Source organism: Papilio xuthus, unplaced genomic scaffold (genome assembly GCF_000836235.2).
Source record: "Papilio xuthus unplaced genomic scaffold, Pxut_1.1 DF827679.1, whole genome shotgun sequence".
NCBI classification, from domain to species: Eukaryota; Metazoa; Arthropoda; class Insecta; order Lepidoptera; family Papilionidae; genus Papilio; species Papilio xuthus.
Window position 1 is genome coordinate 5,694,251 of NW_013530970.1, and position 21,722 is coordinate 5,715,972.

At 33.8% G+C, this 21,722-nt stretch overlaps 3 protein-coding genes across 8 annotated transcripts in view; 1 reads left to right on the forward strand and 2 right to left on the reverse strand.

The window, feature by feature from the left end:
• PIG-S (phosphatidylinositol glycan anchor biosynthesis class S) overlaps nucleotides 1–4,684 on the reverse strand; it is a 38,369-nt gene extending 33,685 nt beyond the window's left edge. The window contains exon 1 of one of the 2 annotated variants that reach the window (XM_013312264.1): nucleotides 4,455–4,684. Coding sequence is in view for 1 of the 2 variants with exons in the window: in XM_013312262.1 (XP_013167716.1) it covers nucleotides 2,820–2,853 (34 nt within the window). In the remaining variant the exon portion in view is untranslated. Of the gene's footprint in view, nucleotides 1–2,819; nucleotides 2,953–4,454 lie in introns of those variants that run through there. The other variant, XM_013312262.1, reaches the window with a different exon arrangement.
• Nucleotides 1–16,132, forward strand: part of Indy (tricarboxylate transporter protein I'm not dead yet) — a 33,338-nt gene extending 17,206 nt beyond the window's left edge. The window contains exons 2-15 of one of the 2 annotated variants that reach the window (XM_013312261.1): nucleotides 3,379–3,510; nucleotides 5,225–5,360; nucleotides 5,772–6,037; nucleotides 6,809–6,923; nucleotides 7,495–7,592; nucleotides 8,350–8,475; nucleotides 9,152–9,277; nucleotides 9,708–9,822; nucleotides 10,166–10,257; nucleotides 10,995–11,095; nucleotides 12,519–12,611; nucleotides 12,952–13,145; nucleotides 13,802–13,939; nucleotides 14,904–16,132. In XM_013312261.1, coding sequence (XP_013167715.1) covers nucleotides 3,458–3,510; nucleotides 5,225–5,360; nucleotides 5,772–6,037; nucleotides 6,809–6,923; nucleotides 7,495–7,592; nucleotides 8,350–8,475; nucleotides 9,152–9,277; nucleotides 9,708–9,822; nucleotides 10,166–10,257; nucleotides 10,995–11,095; nucleotides 12,519–12,611; nucleotides 12,952–13,145; nucleotides 13,802–13,939; nucleotides 14,904–15,164 — 1,914 coding nt within the window. In that variant the 5' untranslated portion in view covers nucleotides 3,379–3,457 and the 3' untranslated portion in view covers nucleotides 15,165–16,132. Of the gene's footprint in view, nucleotides 1–3,378; nucleotides 3,511–5,200; nucleotides 5,361–5,771; nucleotides 6,038–6,808; nucleotides 6,924–7,494; nucleotides 7,593–8,349; nucleotides 8,476–9,151; nucleotides 9,278–9,707; nucleotides 9,823–10,165; nucleotides 10,258–10,994; nucleotides 11,096–12,518; nucleotides 12,612–12,951; nucleotides 13,146–13,801; nucleotides 13,940–14,903 lie in introns of both variants that reach the window. The other variant, XM_013312260.1, reaches the window with a different exon arrangement.
• Nucleotides 16,133–17,136: 1,004 nt separating this feature from the next.
• LOC106117726 (protein I'm not dead yet-like) lies at nucleotides 17,137–21,722 on the reverse strand. Of its 4 annotated transcripts, XM_013312135.1 has the most exons (15): nucleotides 21,660–21,722; nucleotides 21,423–21,552; nucleotides 21,031–21,168; nucleotides 20,753–20,880; nucleotides 20,307–20,421; nucleotides 20,054–20,171; nucleotides 19,911–19,971; nucleotides 19,489–19,611; nucleotides 19,288–19,402; nucleotides 19,120–19,211; nucleotides 18,565–18,662; nucleotides 18,401–18,493; nucleotides 17,971–18,164; nucleotides 17,574–17,711; nucleotides 17,137–17,330 (listed from the first exon to the last, which is right to left on the reverse strand). In XM_013312135.1, exons 1-15 carry the CDS (start codon nucleotides 21,716–21,718, stop codon nucleotides 17,199–17,201), a joined length of 1,734 nt encoding a protein of 577 aa, XP_013167589.1. In that variant the 5' UTR covers nucleotides 21,719–21,722; the 3' UTR covers nucleotides 17,137–17,198. The 4 variants fall into 4 exon arrangements, with proteins under 4 accessions (XP_013167589.1, XP_013167592.1, XP_013167590.1 ...); XM_013312138.1 differs by lacking the exon at nucleotides 21,031–21,168; XM_013312136.1 differs by lacking the exon at nucleotides 17,574–17,711.

Consider the following 21,722-nt stretch of genomic DNA (forward strand, 5'->3'; position numbering starts at 1 on the left):
TTGCAGTAAGGAGGTAAAATCTATAAAAATCGTTATAAAAGTATTAAAAAAAAATTGAATTTGGAAACTTCAAAACGTAGATTAAAAAATGCGAGCCAATTCTTTTTCAACTTTTAAATTTAGAACGTCACAACATGGCGGGAGTTCATACGCATTGTGATTTGAATCGTAACAACGACATCTAATACTTTTTATTTCGGTTTACCAAAGTATCAATTCATGTGTTCTATTTAACTGAAACAATCAACAATAACTAAGGGTCAAGTGCTGTACTATACTCATGTATTATAAAGAAGGCATTCATTGAATGAACTAAATATTTGTCTGTTAAGAAGTCAATGAACCCGTAACATACGCTGAGCTGAGTAGCTTAAAAATACTTTAAAATAACTATAAATCTACACCTTACGTTTAGTTCATAATACTTGCTACTATTGGTTTTATTTGTGCTTAGTCTTAAAAATACTCTCTTTAATGTTAAAAAAAAGTTTAGAGACTCTATGGTTAAAAAGTAAATTAAGTTAGGTGTACTTTTCACCCTACAATTACGTAATTAAATAAAACAAAGGGATATCTTTGAAAAAGCTATCGAAAAGAATCGTATCTTTTTTTTATTTAAAAGTCGTTTGATTTGCTACCTTGAGTTAAATTCTGTATCAACGGAGTAACCTTTTTTTTGTATTTGTCCAGTATTACATCGTGACTATACGATTAGTACCAACACTATAAAAATTGTATCAACATTAAACTTTTTTATTAGTATTCGGCAATGAAAAGTGGTTGCTTGATATTACATGTGTGATCAACTCATTTTTCTATACATGTATTACATGAAAAGGTTGAACTGGTCATATAAATAATTTTTTTATAGCATTAAATAGTTAAAAAAATCAATCAAACGTTTTTTATAGCTTTGCAAGTAGAAAACTAACAATGAAGATAAGAAATCATTTTTTTTTTGCGTTTTTAATGGTAACATAATTTGCTTTTACGCCAAGGAAAGTCTAAGGTTTCAAGGTATACTGCAGATTATGTTTTTTAAGCTATGATGAATAATATAAGATAGTACATTTTTTTTAAATTTGACAAGACCATAGGGATAAGGGCAGGTTGATAATCATTTGTTGGGAATGCTTAACAAATAGAGTAGTATAAATGTTTTCAGATATCTTGGCATCTCTTAAGTTCACTCTAGTTGCTGCGCAGAACACATTTATAGCAAGGGAGAGAGGATTTGAAATGTATTGGCTCATACAAGATATATGAAAAGAGTTATACCATGTCTAAGAAATAAAGACACTATGAAATATTAATAATAACTTTTATTATATAGAAATATTAGGCACAATAACAAAAATGACATCATCAGGAGGAGAAAAAACAATGACACTAATCCATTTGGAAGAGATAATTATCAATGTGCAATATATTGGTCACCATAATTAAATTATACCAATGAAAAATTTAAACCCAAAATGGCAGCATAACCTTGTTGACTCTAATCTGTTTCCTGGTTGTATCACTAATGTATATAATTGTATGTATATTAACTTTGATTGAGGTATTTAAATTGGAGTAGAAGTTATAGATTTGAGGAGAATTAAATTTAAATCTTACTAATATTATAAATTAGATAGTTTAGATAAATTGATGGATGTTTGTTAAAAGGTATCTATGTATAGATGTAGAGTATAATCTGGAAGAACACATAGGGTACTAATTATTTGTTTAATAATGCTCAGATGCAATCGGGGGGAACAACAAGTCAATGATATATGACCTAATAATCAGGCATTGTATATATTTTAATTTAACAAAGATAGTAATATAAATATGTAACTATACTATGTAAATATTTGTATAAACCCTTTTACCCTTACAACAAAATGTCTTTTTTGTTGCAGTGCGAAGATTGATTCAGTATAATTTAAACAAAATATTAAATTAAAGAAAATAACTGTGAATTTCCACTGTTGAATCACATAAAACATATTTATCTTCATTATAGCTTATTAGTTACTTAGTCAACCAACCCGCACTTAGCCAGCGTGGTTGACCTAATCACCCTTAATTTAGGGTTGGCTCCGAGCCCCTTGGTGGGGACATATAGTGAGCTGAAGATGATATAGCTTATTAGAAATAAAAATTATACACAAATGATACTATGTTTATGTGAGATTAATATATACATGTAATAGTGGAGAACAAATGATTACACTTGTTAGGTTTCTATAACTCAACACAACATGTGTAATGCATTGAAAGATTATAAAGATGAGTAGGTTTGTACTTCCCTAAGCTATCTTACTAATATTGTAAATGTAAATAAGCATCTAAGCAGATGGATGGATGGATGTTTCTTTGATGGTAACTCCAAAACGGCCGCATGGATCTTGCTAAAATTTGACACAGATCTAGAACATTGTCTATAAGAACACATAGGCTACTAATGAAGTCGCGGGTGAGACAGTTAATATATTAATATTCTATAGTAAAATCAGATGCCCATCAATATCAATGCTACATCATTCACACACATACTTATGAAGGCCAAATTTACAATGGGATACTAAAATAGTACAGATTGTATTTATCAATTAATCTTTGACCGTCATTGATAAATTTTGATGGAAGACATTGTTTATAATTTTAGGTTAGGAATATTTATTATTGCTATTAGAATGTATAAGAATAAATCGTTATAATATTTGCTAAATAAAATACCTATTTAATTGTTTGATGTAAAGAAATGAATACAACACTAAAGAATTATCTTCATAATGTGTAAAATGAAACAGAATAATCGGAAATTGACTCACCCTCCGGCTCCGGTTTAGAGTTTTGTATAGTCATTATTACAACTCAGATTACTTGTAATTACACTTTAATGATTAATTTTTACACACAATGTATATTGCTAAATAACAACCTTTTTTATTTATTTGTTATTGTTTTTAAGATTTGACATCGATCACCTGTCATCTCGTAACTGACAGCGGCAAAGATCATAAAGTTGAAAAGAAAATTTGGCAAATCAAACTTTTAAAGATTTTTTTTTAAGTTAAATTGCAAAGCATAGTAATATCTATTAATTATTAATTAAGCTTGATTCAAATTATGCATAATCTTATGCTTTATTTACGTAATAAACGGAAATTAGTAGAAATTGTATTCTGGGCGGTGTATTCTTTGGAACCTTGGTTTACCATTTTGACATAAAATGTCACTAAAATGAAAAAGAGATGGATGTTTTGTCATTGTCATTTTACGAACGTTTTGTTTGAATTTTAAAAAAGTACAAACAAAAATAAACACTTTTTTATATAACAATTATTATTAAATAACTTATTTACCAGTTTTTTATTTGCCCTATTTCAGATACTAATGATAATGTGAAGCGGACATAAGCCAAGATCAAAATATAACGTAAATCAAAGGGGTCAAAAATTGCATCAAAATGTCTACCTCAAATCCGGCCCCGATTGAAAATGGTGTTGGTGATGATGCTCGGTAATATTTTGATATTTTTAATACATAATAAAATTTTAATTAGCATAACATTTCTACATATTTATTTTAAACTCAAAACATACATAAGATTTTTCCGCAAAAATGCTGAAAGACAAAACAAGTTTTGTCCTATCCGTATTTTTTACCTTAGGTTTTGTCTTGATCAAAATAATAAGTCTCAAAATCGGCTGTAGTTTTCCAAATTGGTCAGACCAAGCATATTTTTCTTACCACATGAGACTTAAGTTATTTTTTTAATATAAAATAAGTAGGTAAATGCGCGCACCTAACTTTGAGTGACGGCTAAGTGCTAATTAACATCTGTAACAATAAAAAAGTTACAGTCCTCAGTGTGTTGTAAACTTTTTTTTTTATAAAAAATAAAGGTTATGCTACAGAAGTACTTTCTCCTCACTTACCTAAAATAATGATAAATCCACTGCACTAGCAATGTTGCTATTCATCCAATTTGTTATGGAGAAAAATTATTTTTATTTATTAATGATAAAATACTTTTTTTATTATAATGGTGTTATTCCTTTATTTATATATTCTGTATTTGTCTTAATCTTTTTTTATTTTAATGGAGGAGTTGGTGTCAAAATTTTGCCTACCAGTGGGATATTACAGGTTACCAAATTTTCTAATGCACACTGCATATTTGGATTGGCTTGAAGAATGTGATGCACATGTTTTGTTTTCTTTTTTATTACAATTGGCCGATATTAAAATAATGCTTAGTAAAATGTTTTATACAAATGGGTCTTATGTAAACTATTGTAAGTTTAAAATGCAAAATTTAAACTTTGAACATACAATATATAAACAAAATCTTACAAACGTCTTCTTCTTTCTAATGTTACTTTCAAATTTATACAGATATTAATATACAATAGTCTACATAAGAGCCATAGAAATATGTAATTAGTAAATAATAAATTTACCTTAAAATTTATGTTTTGAAGTGAATGTTTCTATTCTAGTGCATTACTTAACCAAGTTTTAAATATGAGATGCTGTACGTTTTAGTTGTTAAAAGATATATAATAATTAATATATAATATGATGCACATTTAGTTAACTATAGGAGGTATTTATGTAAGCTATTTTATTTATTTCATGTAGCATGTTTGTTAATTTTAATCACTGAATTTTTTGCATTTTGTTATTTGCACATAAAGTTATTATTTTAAACACATACTGTTTTATATAATGTACATATTTACTTTATATCACAATAAATTATTTTTAAATAGTATATTGTTAAAACAGAGATACATAATTGCTTGCTTTAAATTGATTTCTACTGGTTTTTTCAAATATTTATAACTTTCAAGTAGGCTTTATTTTTTTAAACTTTTTTCTTATTGATATAGTGTAATAAGGTCAAATGTTTTGATAACTTTTTAAAATTGTTTGTTTTTTTTTTCTTTAATTTTCATGTGTGTGTCAAGTATTTGAATAAGGTATATTAATATATACCTTATTCAATATAATTATTGTAGTCAATATTATCAATAAGTTATTAACAACTAGTTTTTATATAAAAGTACTCACAAAAAAAATATGCAACAATGGTAATAGTACAACTAAATATGTCGCTATTTTAAATTTGATTCCCGCCAAAAATTTATGTTTAATCTGTACATAGATTTTGTTGACTAATATCTGGTTTTTTTTTCTCTTCCAGCGGCACCACATATTTCTTTTCCAGGGGTAGATCAAGCGCGTCGCTATGGCAACGGATAAGTCTATTCGTATCCATATATTGGAAGTCTCTTATAGTTGTGTTAACACCACTCATACTGTTACCAATTCCCGTATTAAATGCGGGATCGGATAATGCAAGGGTAAGTAGGTACTTGTATATTTTGAAGGTACTTAGAAATTGTGATACTGTCAATCAGCGGTCAGTATTATTTGAGCCGTCGCCGAGAGTGGACGTCTATTTTGTATAGTAAAACGTGGGAAATAAGCAATTGCCTACGTAATTAATCTGATATAGCAACTTGACTCTCCATTGATGTTTTTCTTTTTGATTAAATGATACGTTTTACTATATTTTTGAATATTTTTTTTTATATCATAAGGTGGCGAATGACAGTTGCCCATAGACACGCAATTGCAGATACGTTGCCTACCTTTAATCGACGGAGGATGCACAAAAAGAGAATATTTCTTCTTCCCATGTATCCTTTATCCCGATAATCCACTTCCAATATTGATTTTTTTTATTTTCATAGACAATTTTTGCTTTCCAGGCTTACAAATGCATGTATGTAGTACTTATTATGGCTATGTACTGGGTGTTGGAGTTGCTGCCGCTTCCAGTGACGTCGATGCTACCCATAGTTCTCTTCCCGACCTTGGGTATTCTCGACTCTGATAAGACTTGTGCTGCATATATGAAGGAGACTAACATGATGTTCATGGGTGGGCTGATGATAGCCGCTGGAGTTCAGCATTCGAAGTTACCTAAGCGAGTGGCTCTATGGACAGTGCAAGTGGTCGGATGTTCACATAGAAGGTTGGTTTAGTATTTATGTATATTGTGATGTAACACTTTCAATGCTAGAGTTGGCCTGCGAGTCCAATTAATTATGGAAATTGTAGCATTCAAAGTATTTAAAAACTACGTTTTTATAAGTTTTTTACGAAAATTCTGTTATAAATTGTTTTTGAGTCATAGAAGACTAGAGACTTCTAAAGAAAACAACTTTTTAAAAGTTTTTATGATTATTAAATACTAGCTGTTGCCCGCGACGCCGTCCGCGCGGAATTTAAAAAAAACTATTGGTAGCAGCGTAATGTTATATAAATGCACTATCCAAGAAAAAAAAGATTTTTTCAAATCGGAACAATAGTTCCTGAGATTAGCGCGTTTGAACAAACAAACTCTTCCGTTTTCTAATATTCGCTTGAAACTCCGTCCCCGTTCAACTAAGAAAAATAATTAGTCTATGTGTTCTTCCAAGTTTTATATCATAAGGTGGCAAACGAGCGAGCGGTCACCTGAAATCGTTGAAATAACGAAGTGACCGTTTAGTCCTCTTCCACTTCCCATCCTTTCCTTATAATAAAAAGGGTGGGAAGGGAAAGACGACTAAATTAGGCCTCCGGGACGCATACTCATCAGACGAAACGCGTAATAGCTTCCACTTGAGGCGTGTCTTCTGTGTGGTCGTGGTATTTCACCGGGGGAGACGGGACAATCAAGATCTATGTAACCTTCTAACATCCATCCATCTATCCAAACGTATTTATAATATTAGTAAGAAATTCTCTTGTATAATTTCAGATTGAACTTTGGTTTAACATTTGTAACTATGTTCATATCAATGTGGGTGTCAAACGCGGCTGCAACAACAATGATGGTGCCAATTGTTGAAGCTATTCTAGAAGTATTGGAACAGGTTATTATAACATTTACCAATAGTTTCTCTATATTAAAATACTACCTATCGCCCGCCACTCCGTTTGCTGGGAATTAAAAAAAAAACACTTAAAAAGTAGCCTATGTGTCCTACCAGACTATGTTCTACATATATACCGAATTTCATCAAGATCCGTTCAGCCGTTCTGGAGAAACATCCATCCATCGAGACATTCGCATTTATAATATAATATGTAGGAATGTGGAAGAGGCGAAATAGTACCAGGATTATACTAAATAAAAGTCTATAATCTCTGCCTACCACTCTGAGGTACGGGTGTTATTACGTAATTGTTGGAATGTTGAAAATTAAAAAAAAATTGAAGATATTCAGTGTGTTTCAATATACGTAAATTGTTAAATACGCGTGTGCCAATAGCCTAATGGTTAAAAGTACGGATTTCCCATTACATGGTCGAGAGTTCATTTCTTATCACAAGCACAGCTTACTTGGAATGGTACAAGAAATATTAGTAAAATAACAATTGGTTAATATTTTTAGTATAAAATATATATAAATATAATATTAATATAGTGATTATAATTTCCAGCAAGGGTTAGGAGATGTGTACGTGAATAAAAAGAAAAATGCACTCCCAGAGAATGGCAAAGATATTAAACCGGCTGACAACAGGAATACTGACGAAGAGTAAGTTATAATATATAGTTAAAGAATTAAATTCACTACCCTTTTAACATCCGAAATTCAAAATCTCAGATTTTAATATATTGTTATCTCTATCAAAGACTATTTAGATATGGTTTATACATAAATTTTGATATCAGAAACCAACGGTAACTTTTAATTAAGCTAAAACTTATTTCCTACCTGTAGCATTCGTTACGTTATATTTGGCTCGTTCTTACTGACATGTACTACCGGTCCAAAGGTCTAACATCTGACGCCCCCTCCGGCATGTAGTTACGCTCGAGACAAACAATACTACATTTATGCATATTATACAACCAATTTGATAAGATTTTTTTTTATATCATAATGTGGCAAACGAGCGAGATCTGAAATCGCTGAAATAGCGAAGTGACCGTTGTCCATAGACATACGCAATTGCATATGCGTTGCCTACCTTTAATCGACGGAGGAGAGGATGCATAGAAAGAAAACATTTTCCCCTTCCATGCTTCTTTTCATCCGGAAAGTCCATTTCTACTTCTCATCCTTTCCTTATGAGAAAAGGGGTGGGAAGGGAAAGAGAACTAAATTAGGCCTCCGGGACGCATACTCATCAGACTGCACGCGGAATTGCTTCCACTTGAGGCGTGTCTTCTGTGTGGTCGTGGTATTTCACCGGACAAGCCGGGACAACTCGTGCGAACATATTAAAGCGGGCTCTACCACTGTTTAAAAGATTAGTGATTATTGGAGTCTAATTCTAGTGATGTTTCAGATCAGCGATGCCGAGTGACATCACGATATGTTACTACCTGAGCATCGCGTACGCGTCCACACTGGGCGGCTGCGGCACGCTCGTCGGCACCGCCACCAACTCTGCATTCAAAGGAATATTTGACTCGTATGTATTGCTTTATATATTTACTAGCTGTTGCCCGCCACTCTGTACGTAATTTAAATAAAAAAACTTAATTAGTAGACTATGTGTTCTTCCAGACTATGTTCAATATGTGTGCCAAGTTTCAGCGAGATCCGTTAAACTATATATTTATTAACAAATATCTCTTCATTCATTGTACTCGTATGAATGCTTCGTCATAAGCTAAAGAAATAAACTTTCATGAGCGTAATTATTCAATTATTAGCTGTAGCACGCGACTCCGTCCGTACGTAATTAAAAAAAAAAACTTAATATGTATTCCTCCAGACTATGTTCAATACTTATGCCAAATTTCATCGAGATTCTGTTCAGCCGTTTTGGAGATATCTTCAAACATCCATCCATCCAAACATTCGCATTTAAATATTAGTAAGAAATAAAATTACTTTGTCAAAAGCAAAAGAATTGGATTTAGTGTAATTACTCAATAATGGTGTAAATTAAAAAAAATATATAATTAAGTAAAGCGCCATCTATCGTAAGACACTCTACAACAGTAACAAGATTTTGATTCAACTACAAAAAGGTAATTAACACTGATAAAAAGCTTATATATCTTCATCAAACTGATATTGTGTAACAGAGACAGGTGACATATAAAAGCAGTAAGTCAGAAAGAGACATCTATATGTTGCAGGGAGTTCCCCGAGATCTCAGGGTCGGTGAACTTCTTCTGGTTCATGGCGTACAGCACGCCACCCATGCTGCTCATGCAGCTGCTGGTCTGGCTCTCCCTGCAGGTCACGTTCATGGGATTATTCAGGTAACTCACAGACCAAAGATCCAATTATCTATCCTAAATCATTCATTGGCTCATCTAAGGTATTTTTGCCAGATTGACTTAGTTTAGCCTTGTATTTAACTGTCATAGACACAATCATCTCTTGCATGAATGGGCTTGCTCAGTGTAATACCACACAGACACACACCAAATGAAAATCATTTTAACTACAGTCTTATGACTGTGTGCTTCGGAGGCCTTATCTTAGTCCAAGTTCCCTTAGTAGATTTGACGGAGGAGTGGACGGATAAGAAAATATACTCTTTCTGTGCTTCCTTACCTCTGTCAAATAAAGTTAACGCATCTGCAATTGCTGATGTTTGAACGGTCGTTTCGCTGTTTTGGCGAATTTATGTAACTGTAGAAAAAGAAGGAAGATATTTGGTTTCTTATTAATTGTATTTTTTGTTAGACCTAAAAGTGAGGCAGCAAAGAACGTGAACAAGGCATCTTCAGGTTCCTTCACCACGATGAAGGTGATCAAAGAACAGTACAGGAACCTCGGACCTATCACCTTCCATGAAAAGGTAAAAAATATTTTATACACACAGTAATCTAATATTTTTTAATACTATTCCAGATCAAAGTATAAATACTAAAAAGAGGGTATTTAAAAAAATTGCTTAGTAATAAATTCTTACAGACTAAAATATTTATCTACCCAATAATGTTTTTGATTGTTTAGTCAATTAGTGTTTCATCTGATTTGTATTATTTTTCTTTCTTTGTTTTTTATCTACATTTTATGTAATTGTTTATACAAGATTTAGTATTAACAGCTGGTTTCTGAGACCAAAATGTCTGATAAAACAGAGATAATTTCAAACGGAAATTTTGGTCTCGGAAACCCACATTTAATGTATTTTTCAGGCGTCAGGTTTCCTGTTCATCCTGGCTGTGTTCCTGTACATCTTCCGCAAACCTGGCTTCATGCCGGGCTGGGCTGATGTCATCACCACCATGTAAGTAATGTACCCGTGGGTTTTTATTGCGCAAACATTCATATTTAAACATAATTTCATTTTATTAAAAAATTGCTGTAGCACACGAATCCGTCTAATAGCCTATGAGTTCTTCCAGGATATGTTCTACATCTATGACAAATATCATCAAAATAAATACAGGCTACTAGAGATACCTACATACAAACAAACAAACATCCATCCATCCAAACATTTGGTTTTTTAATATTAATATTATATCTCCCCGGAGGCCTAATTTAGTCCTTTTTCCCTTTCCACACTTTTTCTTATAAGGAATGGATGGGAAGTGGAAGTGGACTTTCCGGACGAGAGGATGCATGGAAAGGGTAAATATTTTCTTTCTATGCATCCTCTCCTCCGTCGATTAAAGGTAGGCAACGCATATGCAATTGCGTATGTCTATGGGCAACGGTCACTTCGCTATTTCAACGATTTCATGTGGCCGCTCGCTCGTTTGCCACCTTATGATATAAAAAAAATAGTAAGGAGGATGTTTCCCGTTGGGGCGATCAGTCTACCAATTAATAGGCCCAATATAAATTTATTCCTAGGAATATTGACATGCCGAAAAAAATATTTAACGAATATCCTGTTTGGTATTTCCAAACAATGATTTAGGGTTCTTCGGACGAACCTGCACTCCCTCACACGATGTTCCAAATCATTTGCCACCTTTAAAAAAACAGAAAACTTAGAAAAAATATTGATATTTTCAGGAAAGTGAAGGACGGTGTGACTTCTATGTTCATTGTGGTGCTAATGTTTATATTGCCCATGTCCATGGACTTTGTAAAGTTCTTCTCAGCGTCTGCATCTTGTAAGTATCAAAGAAATTAATAAAAAGTCTTCCTTAAATATTTTATCCTCCTTTCCAAAGAGGTCCCTGGTTTTGAGAGACTTTCGACTCACTAAAACCTCCTTGGTGACCATCTCTAAAGGAATGCTCCGGAGCTTAAATATACTGTCTAAACTGCCGTACTCATAGTCTTTTGCACACTAAGCGTAGATTTCTCATCTAAAATACAGTTTTTAATAGAAAAGTACTTTAACGGTGAAACTCATTAGTCCAAGGCAATATCAAAAAGTACCTAATAACTACGGCGATAGAATTTAATTAATTAATGTCAATAATACAAAATTTCTAGTGTTGCTTTACCAGCCTTCCTATCTTCTGTCCATAGTTCAGCTAATCTCATAGGAAAAATTTTAAGGGCATTCCCTTCAAACTTTGAGATTGCTGGCTTGGAAGAAGCTAGAAATGCTTTCTTAATTGCATGCCCAGGCCAAAATTTACCACTTTCTCCAAATTTACAGAGGAGCTGGGATGATATCTTTTGCAAATTAACCTACGAAAATCTTTTAAATTATAGTATAGGTTCGGCGCGTGCTAGGCTTTTGGCTGTGGGTACGCATGAGGCTGGTTACTGGCTTCACGCGTACCCTTCGCCACATACAGGAACATTTCTGGAACCTGACACGCTCCGAATCGCAACCTGTCTTCGGCTTGGGGTTCCGGTCTGCGCTCCTCATAGGTGTCCCTGTGGCAGTGATGTCGACAAGCTAGGACATCACGGACTGTCTTGCCAAAAAAGTGCAGGCCGCTTCTCGAGACATGCCGCACTCAACGATATCATACGTCGGTCTCTTGCCACCGTCAACGTGCCAAGTCTACTAGAGCCGACTGGTGTAGCAAGAGACGATGGCAAGAGACCTGACGGTATGAGTTTGATTCCATGGAAGATGGGTCGGGTGCTGGTATGGGATGCAACCTGTTCAGACACGCTGGCCCCTTCCCATCTACATGGAACCAACAACAGAGCGGGTGCGGCTTGTGAAGCGGCTGAAAATGCAAAAGCATGTAAATACAGGGGTCTAGGCTCCGAATATCATTTTGTCCCATTCGGCGTCGAGACCCTTGGTCCGTGGGGTCCTAGCGCTTTAAGACTTTTTAAGGACATTTCCAAAAAATTAATCGACATCACAGGGGACCGAAGAGCTGGCAGCTACCTCGGTCAAAGAATTAGTTTAGCTGTACAGAGGGGGAACGCTGCCAGTATCTTCGGGACCTTGCCTAAAGGGACCTCCTTTTATTAACATATTTTAGTTAATTATTCGTTTTTTTTTTTAATTTTATTTTATATCATAGATTTAAGAGTTTATGTATTATAAGTATATATATGTATAAGGATGTATTGTTTTTAATTGTATGTTGATAAAATATTTTTATAAATGTATTTCAGATGAAGAATTAGCAGCATCCAAGCCATCCTCCGGTGTTGTGACTTGGGGTATACTGAAGGAGAAAATACCTTGGGGTCTGCTCTTCTTGTTGGGTATGTATACTCTTAATATTATAAATGGATGCATATCCTCAACGGCTTAATGGATTCTGATGAAATTTAACATAGATGTAGAACATAGTCTACTTATTAAGTTTTTTTTTTAATTCCACCCGGACGGAGTCGGGGGCGACAGCTTACTATATATTATTGTAAAGACTGGCCTATTGAATTAAATATTTCTTAAATAATAATATAGGATCAGGGAAACATATTTCAAATCTATACTAATATTATAAAGAGGAAAGGTTTGTTTGTTTGTATTAAAAATTAACTATTTGGAAGCTTCACTAAAAGTTTATTACTAGATTTTTTAAATTATGTTATCTTCCAGGCGGTGGGTTCGCTCTGGCTGAAGGTAGCAAGGCAACCGGCCTGTCTTCAATGATCGGCTCTTCTCTGAACGGTCTACATGGTCTGCATCCCGCCCTCGTGCTGCTGGTGGTGGTGCTCGTCACACAGTTCATCACTGAGTTCACCTCCAACGTCGCCATCGCCAACCTCATACTGCCCGTGCTCGCTAACATGGTACGTCGATGAATAGGCTACATCACTAAGTTTGGAGAATAGGCTTAATCAGGAAATTGTCAGAATTAATCTTATCAGTAAATGTAAGATGAATAGGCTTAATTAGTAATTTGGATGAATAGCGACAATCGGGAAATTGTAGGAATTAGCTTTTTTTTGTATCATAAGATGGTAAACGAGCGAGCGGTCACCTGAAATCGCTGAAATAGCGAAGTGACCGTTGCCCATAGACATACGCAATTGCATATGCGTTGCCTACCTTTAATCCACGGAGGAGCGGATGCACAGAAAGAAAATATTTTCCCCTTCCATGCTTCCTCTCATCCGGAAAATCCACTTTCACTTCCCATCTTTTCCTTATAAGAAAAAGTGTGGGAAGGAAAAGAGGACTAAATTAGGCCTCCGGGACGCACACTCATCAGACGAAACGCGTAATTTCTTCCACTTGAGGCCTGTCTTCTGTGTGGTCGTGGTATTTCACCGGGCGAGCCGGGACAATAAAGCTGTCAGTAAAAGAAATCGCTCAGTCGATAAGTCATATAAATAGGCTAATTAGCCTAACTTATGTGAATAGTAACAGTAGATGAATCGGCTACACGAGTTTATTGGATGAATAGACTAGATTAGTGACATAATGTTTGTATGTTTGTATGCAGGCTCGCACGCTGGACATGGACCCGCGCTACCTGATGGTGCCGGCGACCCTGGCCTGCTCCATGGCCTTCCACATGCCGGTCGGCACTCCGCCCAACGCCATCGTCGCCGGAGTCGCCCACATACCCACCTCAAAGATGGTAACTACAATAAAATTTATACTATATAGAAAATCTATACAAATATTATAAAGCGGAAGAGTTTGTTTGTTTAAACGCACTAATCTTAGGAACTTGTGCTCCGACGTGAAAAATATTTTTTTTGTTGGATAGTCCCTTTATAGAGGAAGGCTTTAGCATATATATATAACATTACGCTGCGATCAATAGTTTTTTTTTAATTCCACGCGGACGGAGTCGCAAACGACAACTAGTATACAAATAAAATAAAGGTCCTCTATTTCTGAGTGCAGCAGCTACCTTCCAGTCAAATTCGAGTGAAATTCGGTCCAGTCGTTTTATTGATTGACATAATAGGTTTATGAAGAAGCGTATGGTGAGAGTTTCTAAACTTACATGACTTTTCTTTACATGAAAACTTATTACAGCTGTTATAATGATGCGAACCTCTCTCTAGACACTTCCTACAAACCTTTGCCTCGGCAACCCAATGCAATCTCTTTTGAATCGAGAGAGCACGAAACTTTTCACAATTACGAACCAAAGGACATTTTGTGCAAAAGAGACAAACGATAGCTGACCGATCCTTAGGAGAAACATCTTCCGTATAACAATCTGTCGCGTTGCACGTTACCTTCGTAAAAGACTTGGAATGAAAGGGCTTACAGACAGACAGACAAAAATGCAAAATAAATGAGTTTTTGTTATTATTAACGTAAATCATGTGTACGGAATATGATTTTTTTTGTGTGACATACAGACACTCAAATTTTATTAATATTTATGAATTTGTAAATAGAAATATAGTTAACTGACTGAATTGTAAATTGTTCACTGACAAAGTACACTTTAAAAAAACAACTGTATGGAAAATCCAAAATGTCTGCGAGCATGAAGAGCACACAAAATGTTACGTCCTAATTTTTGTTTTCCTATTATTAATAAAAACAATATATTTATTTTAATAATTGTTTATTTATTCCAGGCTGTCGGTGGTATCGGTCCGAAAATAATAACCACCCTTATAGTATGGGGTGCGTACCCCACGTGGGGTTCACTCATCTTCAAGGCAGAGGACATCATCGGCCTACAGACTGCCATTGACACCGCACCACTCACAAACCTGACACTCAGCTGCAATGCCACCTCCGCCACATTGTCTATGACACCCTATATTAACTGCACCACTGCAGCTAATGTAGTTAAAGGTGCATTTAACTGCAGTTATTCACCATTTAAGAGTTAACTGGTTTAAAAAAGAACTGGTTTTTAGAGTAGACCAAATATGTAGCGGTTTAGTTGGATGTACAAAGTTTAATAACAGTTTAACTTAAAAATATGAATTTAAAGCCATTTTTTAAACTGAAAAAGAATTTATAATGCTTATAAAACCTGCCCTCTATTACTACATTAATGTAGACAAAGTTATATTCTTTGTCTTTTATGTAATTTAAACTTGTATGAACGTTGTGACGTCATCTATGTGGTATCATGTTATGGTCGACGTATTGTAATTCCAGTGAGCCGCTGCACATTAGTTGCATTGCCAAAAGTGTTTACAATATATTTTTATACGACATTGTTAGTATATTAGCGGAAAAAGCGGGTGCTGACTTAATTATAATATTTAATCCATAATGTGGGGGCGTCGATAAATTACGTGAGCTGTTTTTTTTTTAATTTTCTGCCCCTCCTTCCACCCCTAGTGAGATGTCATGAGATTTTATTCAACCCCCATCCCCCAAACTCACGTGAGATTTTTCAAAATGTGAGTTTCTTACGTAAACGCGTTAGGTTATTATTGTAAAAAGAAAAAAAAACTGCTTCGTGCTTTTGCTTTTTTTTTGTTTCAATCAGGAAAAAAATTGTGTGATATTTGACTCGACCCCCTCTCTCCCCTAAAACACCTCACGCAATTTATGGTCGCCTTCTGTCCTGTAATTAATTCAATCTGTGGTCGCGCCGGCCATTTTGTGATATGTCAAATTCTTGACTAATGCATTTTTGAGCAATTATTTATTGTTTATATTTACTGTATTTCTCTCATAGCTTTGTGTTACCATTTTTATATATATTTTTCCGTTTTTTTTTTAAATAAATGACTCTTTGCCTTTGGATATCCTATACTAGGATTATTCCTTCTTTTATTTGAAGCATTTTATAAATATAGCAATTAATTTGTAATCAACCTCAATATTTATATTTAAAAAAATCCTATTCTTTTATCAAATATTTAATGCAATAAAAATGCGTTGTAATTGTATACTATTGTCAAATAGTGCAAATTAATATTTAATTCAAATTAAAATATATTTTTTATATGTAAATTATATGTCAGTGAACGATGTTTTAAATTTTTATAAAAATATTTGTCAACTTGAGCAATGTATGATGAATATTCAAATATTGATAAAATAGATAAATTATTATAACTTAATCTTATTTAAATATAGATAAAATTATTAAAAACTCTTTTGTATCATAAACAATACAAGAGAAATAAAATTTTAAGATCTGTGGTTTGAATTTAATATAAATTTATTATTATTTAATTAGTCGTAATTTTGCGAATTAATCGCTTTTAAACGATATAACGAATTTTATAATATAAAAGAACAAAAACTTATTTTGGTATTGATTTTTAATGTATGGTTGGTTGTTGGATATTTGATGAGGTTTTGTAAATTAAATAACGCTAAATACAAACATAGTGGAAACTCAACAGCGTATTTTACAAATTCACAAATAACTGAAACAATAAATTTTCATTGGTGCAATGTTTTTTTTAAAGAAATAGTTTGAACTGCCGCAAATATAGATCGTATTTTAAACATCTACAGTAAGGTTTTTTTTTATTAAACCGTTGAACTTTGACTTAATAAATTTGAACAAAATTAAATTGTTCGAATGATGGATTAATGACAAATATTCACTTAATTGTATATTTATATTGAAGAAATCGAAAACAAACGCTTTAGTTTCGCTCTGTGTGTTGTGTGGCGCGCGCTTTACTGGTGTGGTTCATTTATAATTGCATTTTGTTCATGATTCAAAACTTCGTGCGATATTTATATTTGTACGGTCATTAAATCTCATTAATTTTATTCGAATACTGTAAATATTTCTGCTCTGAATGTTGTTACGAAATAAAAAATATTGAGGAAATTATTATGCTTTTATTTAAAATTACGTCACGTCGCACATTTTAATATACGACGCCAAGTTTAAAAAAACATCTAAAATGTGTAAAGTTAAAGCTATTAATCGCTTACAATATTATTTACTCCAATGAATTGACCTCCGCCCATTTTGGGAACAGAAGTATGTCGGGCCATATTGCTTTAGACCACATTGTGACAGTGAACCACACGGTGAGAACTGCTAGTACTGAAGGTCCGAAGCCTGCAAGCATCTGAAATATACATTTTTAATTTAGTTTTAAATGTATAAAATTTTTTTAGTAATAAATTAAAATTTCTTATATTTGCAAATAGATGGCGCTGTTCTTAATTCTTAAATGTGCAATATTTTCTGTAACCCTGCACAGAAGTGCTAGGCTAACTTGTCTGCTTACCCTTATCGGCCTATAGATGAGCTTCTTTATATATAGAAGTGAGAATATTAACTTAAATATATCTTCAATAAGAAGTCTTACCATAACTTTTGGCGGGATATGGACGTAAGCCAGTACCATAGCATTGGCGGGCGTGCCCGTCATCAGGTGGAAGGGTAAAGAAGACGCGAGCGTCGCCGATAACATCAGGTATTGCGGGTTCACTTTTGATATTACGCACTATAATTTTACAACGGCTTGTTATTTATATTTTATGTGTGTATATAAATGTGTGTAATTTAAATTCGTGCATTTAGTTTAAAATAGTTGAAAATTATTTTTTGTTTTTATGCGATTGTGTTGCATAATTATTTCGCGTGGCGCTAGTGTCGGCTTCTTGTCGCGCAGATATGAAGGGACTTTCAGTGTAAATGTTGCCATTTTATCAACATTTTACCATAGAAATAGGGAAATAAAATAAAAATTTAATTTTATTAACCACTCTAGCGATATGGGGCAGCAACGCGTGCGCCACACTGGAGTTGCATGCAAACTCTGTGAGCGTTTTGCAGAGAACGATGACAATGAGTGCGGCTGCAGGCGCCGACCAGCTGGTAAAAATTAGAAAAAACTTCTCCAATTCTTGAGTCATCTTCGACTGTTCTAGAGCTTCGAATACTGTGTTACTGCTACCTATACATACAAATGGACAAGATTAAATATGTGTAGATACTTTCAGTTGCGTACTGACGTAACTGTTCCATACTGAGTACGTTATTATTCTATCCTAAGAGCAACAAATAGAGCAACGTAAGATACATTTAGATTTGGAGCAAAATAGTAATGAAAATATTGATTGCATGAAGGTGGTCAGCGACCGTGGTTTTCGGCGGTTTTTATTTTATACAAAGTTGAAGCATGTTGCTTACCAATTACAAACAGTACACTCCACGGTACACTATCTTTAACGAGGCTCCAATTGAGGCAAGTTTTACTCGGTGCTGTCTGAAGCTCCAAATTGCCTAAAAAATAATTTAAGGTTTTTAACAGCACGTTTTATAGCTTTTTGTTATAAATTAAAATAATGAATTACCGGTGCGTTTCTTGAAGAATTTCGTGAAATCCAAATTTATTGGTATAATAAACAGCAGTACTACACACACCATCGATGGAGCCGAAAGCTTGATATGGCTGAAATTATTAAAGATATTACGAAGGTTATTAATTGTGAATATCGAGACATCAAGAAGTTTTTTTTTATATCATAAGGTGGCAAACGAGCGAGCGGCCACCTGAAATCTCTGAAATAGCGAAGTGACCGTTGCCCATAGACATACGCAATTGCATTTGCGTTGCCTACCTTTAATCGACGGAGAAGAGGATGCACAGAAAGAAAATATTTTCCCTTCTCATCCGGAAAGTCAACTTCCCACCCTTTCCTTATAAGAAAAAGAGTGGGAAGGGAAAAAGGACTAAATAAGGCCTCCGGGACGCACACACATCCGACGAAACGCGGAATTGCTTCCACTTCACGCCTGTCTTCGGTGTGGTCGTGGTATTTCACCGGGCGAGCCGGGCCAATTCGTGCGAAGACGCGTGCGTTTAACTAGAGTGCTATTTATTCATTCAAATTCTTGAATGTCATTACCTCATGACTGACTCATGATATGAATATGCCGTGAACAATGTATTACTTGTCACTTGTAATGCTGCAGCTAAAACTATAACAGCAGATACGACCTGAAATTAAAACTGTAACTACACAAATGTACCAAACGAAATGAGTATTAAAATTAAACACTTTTCAGTTACAAACCGCTTCGTGAAAAGTAACTTTGCCCAATTGCTGGTATCTGGTGGACAATAAGGTGTTCATGTATTGAGTTTCTTCGTCAGTCATGCTCATCTGTAATGACGCGTCTCGGTAGGACCTTAGAAAAAATAATATCCACATTTTAACATGTATTTAGCAAAAGAATTTTATCTGATTTCTAATATGACTACAAATTGTTGACACCTAAACATTCCTAAAAAGTAGAAGTTCAGCCACAAGTAGACGAGTATCTCTAGCAGCAAAGCGGCAGGCAGGTTGAGCAGCATAAAATGAGGAAATTCAATCTTTGGTGCAGTAGGGAATGTCCTAAAAAGAATGCAAAATAAATAAATTGCCTGATTAAAACATCATCTAGCAAAGAATTCGCAATCCATTATCTATAAAATTATGCGAGGATTATAATGTGAATGCAAATGAATTGGATATGAACCATTTATTTTACATAATATAATATATAAGCCATAATAAATGGTTACATGTATTTAACATATTTAAATACACTTTATAAATAGATTAGCAGCTTCGTCATATAATTGTAGGTTAATAGGTTGCCAGTCAATACAATATAACACTCTATCTACTCCAAATACCAAAGTATAATTTACGTTTCAAAAATAGTCTTGAAAATTTGATTTGTGCGACTACCGAAAAGTGTTGCCATGCCACCTGAAAAAAGATAAGATTTATCAAATATAGTTTGAGAAAATCTTTGCTTTATTCCTTAAAAAAATTTACTCCGGACTCTTACCAATTGAAGATGAATACGCGATACCTAAAAAGTAAAATGACGTGAACAATGTAGGTTTGTATATTTGCGTTGATCTTCTGTCCTTGTCTATATTTTCGTACACTTCAATAATGCCGAGCTGAAATAATCGGTACAAATACGTGTTAATAGAAACAGGGACACTCAAAAATTATAAGATATTTTTAACACTCTGGTTGTTATCAGAAAGAACAAAATATTATACTTAAAGCACTTATTTTGTATTTGAAGTAACCTTTTCTAATTCCATTAGGATGGACCTGACGAGGGGAATCATAACACCGCATGTGATCACATTAGATACCCACATGGAGAGCACCAGCGTACTGAAGAATAAAATAAAGCTGAGCCTGAAACCAGATATTTCATTAGGGTCTGTAATATTGTTTTTGGACTTTTATAAATCTAGTAACTGTAGCCCGTGACTCCGTCAGCGTAGTATTAAAAAACAAACTTAACAATTAGGCTATGACTTTTTCTACACTATTTTCTACATGTGTGCCAAATTTCATAAACATTCGTTGAGCCGTTAACATTTATAATGTTAGTAAGAAGAAAGATTTCACTCTTTTTCGACATGAAATCATGCCTTTTGCAGATCGAATTCGTAGTCCGATTTTTGCTCTATTTAAGACGGGTAAGTTTTTATTTAGTTTGGTAATTATATCTAAATAAATGAACCTGTAATGCGAGCAGCCAAACATAAGAATTATTCTCAACGCGATTCTCTTGTGAACGTTGCAGTATTCGATTGCCACATTTATCATCATAACTCCCAAGCAGTCCAGTAATGATCTGGTTACGTAGATCTGATAAATAAATATGTAGATTTTATGATGATGACTTTATAGCCAAATGTTCTGGATTCAAAGAGATATGTGGTTATCAATACAAATTTGAAGGTTATTTCTAATTAATCTAAAGTATATTGTTTAACTACGAAACAAAGTCTTAATAACCGATGTTATAATTTCGATGTCGAAAAATGAGAAGATTGAAGATAAAGCCAATGCTGCCAGTGAGATAATAACTGGGTGAGCGACGTCTGTACTCCAATAAACAGCTGTCACGAGAAATACATATAAACATGGGTATGCCTGCAATAAAAGGATTTTATAATAATTGCAACATCAAATATGAAGTAATTTTATTATGACATAGATTCTTAAACAACTTACTTACACTGCAGTTAACTGTTTTACATATGGCAACTCCTTTGTTTGCACAAATGGGGAAAAACCTACAGATCAAACGATATCTTTTGGCTGTTAATACACGCGCACTATAGGAAACTAAAATTCGATAATAAAATTCATGTTTAATGATAAAAGGAAACAAATATAAAACTCACATTATTTGCGCCAATGAAATATAATGGAAGCAACAATAATGGTGTTGCCAAAAATAAAATTGTTTTCCAGTACATTTTGTAAAATATTAACATTCTAGTTTTACTTCTTATAAGAAGTAAATTAGGTTCTCTGAAATAAGAGAACGATTACACACACATAATCTTTTTGTTAATTCTTAAACTATTATCAATTTCCAATGCTTACAATTCTGTAATAGAAAATTATATTATACTTACGACGAATTTGATTGCATTATTTTAGTTGTACTATTATTGTTAATATGAGGAATTGACATTAAA

Bases quoted from the DNA above. Each gene is read 5' to 3' on its own strand.
- LOC106117726 (XM_013312135.1), bottom strand. From the start codon at position 21,718: ATGTCAATTCCTCATATTAACAATAATAGTACAACTAAAATAATGCAA. The intron at 19,972-20,053 runs GTAAGAGTCCGG...ATCTTTTTTCAG, and splicing joins CGCGTATTCATCTTCAATTG to GTGGCATGGCAACACTTTTC. The intron at 18,494-18,564 runs GTAATTCATTAT...ATTATTTTTTAG, and splicing joins ATTCTTCAAGAAACGCACCG to GCAATTTGGAGCTTCAGACA.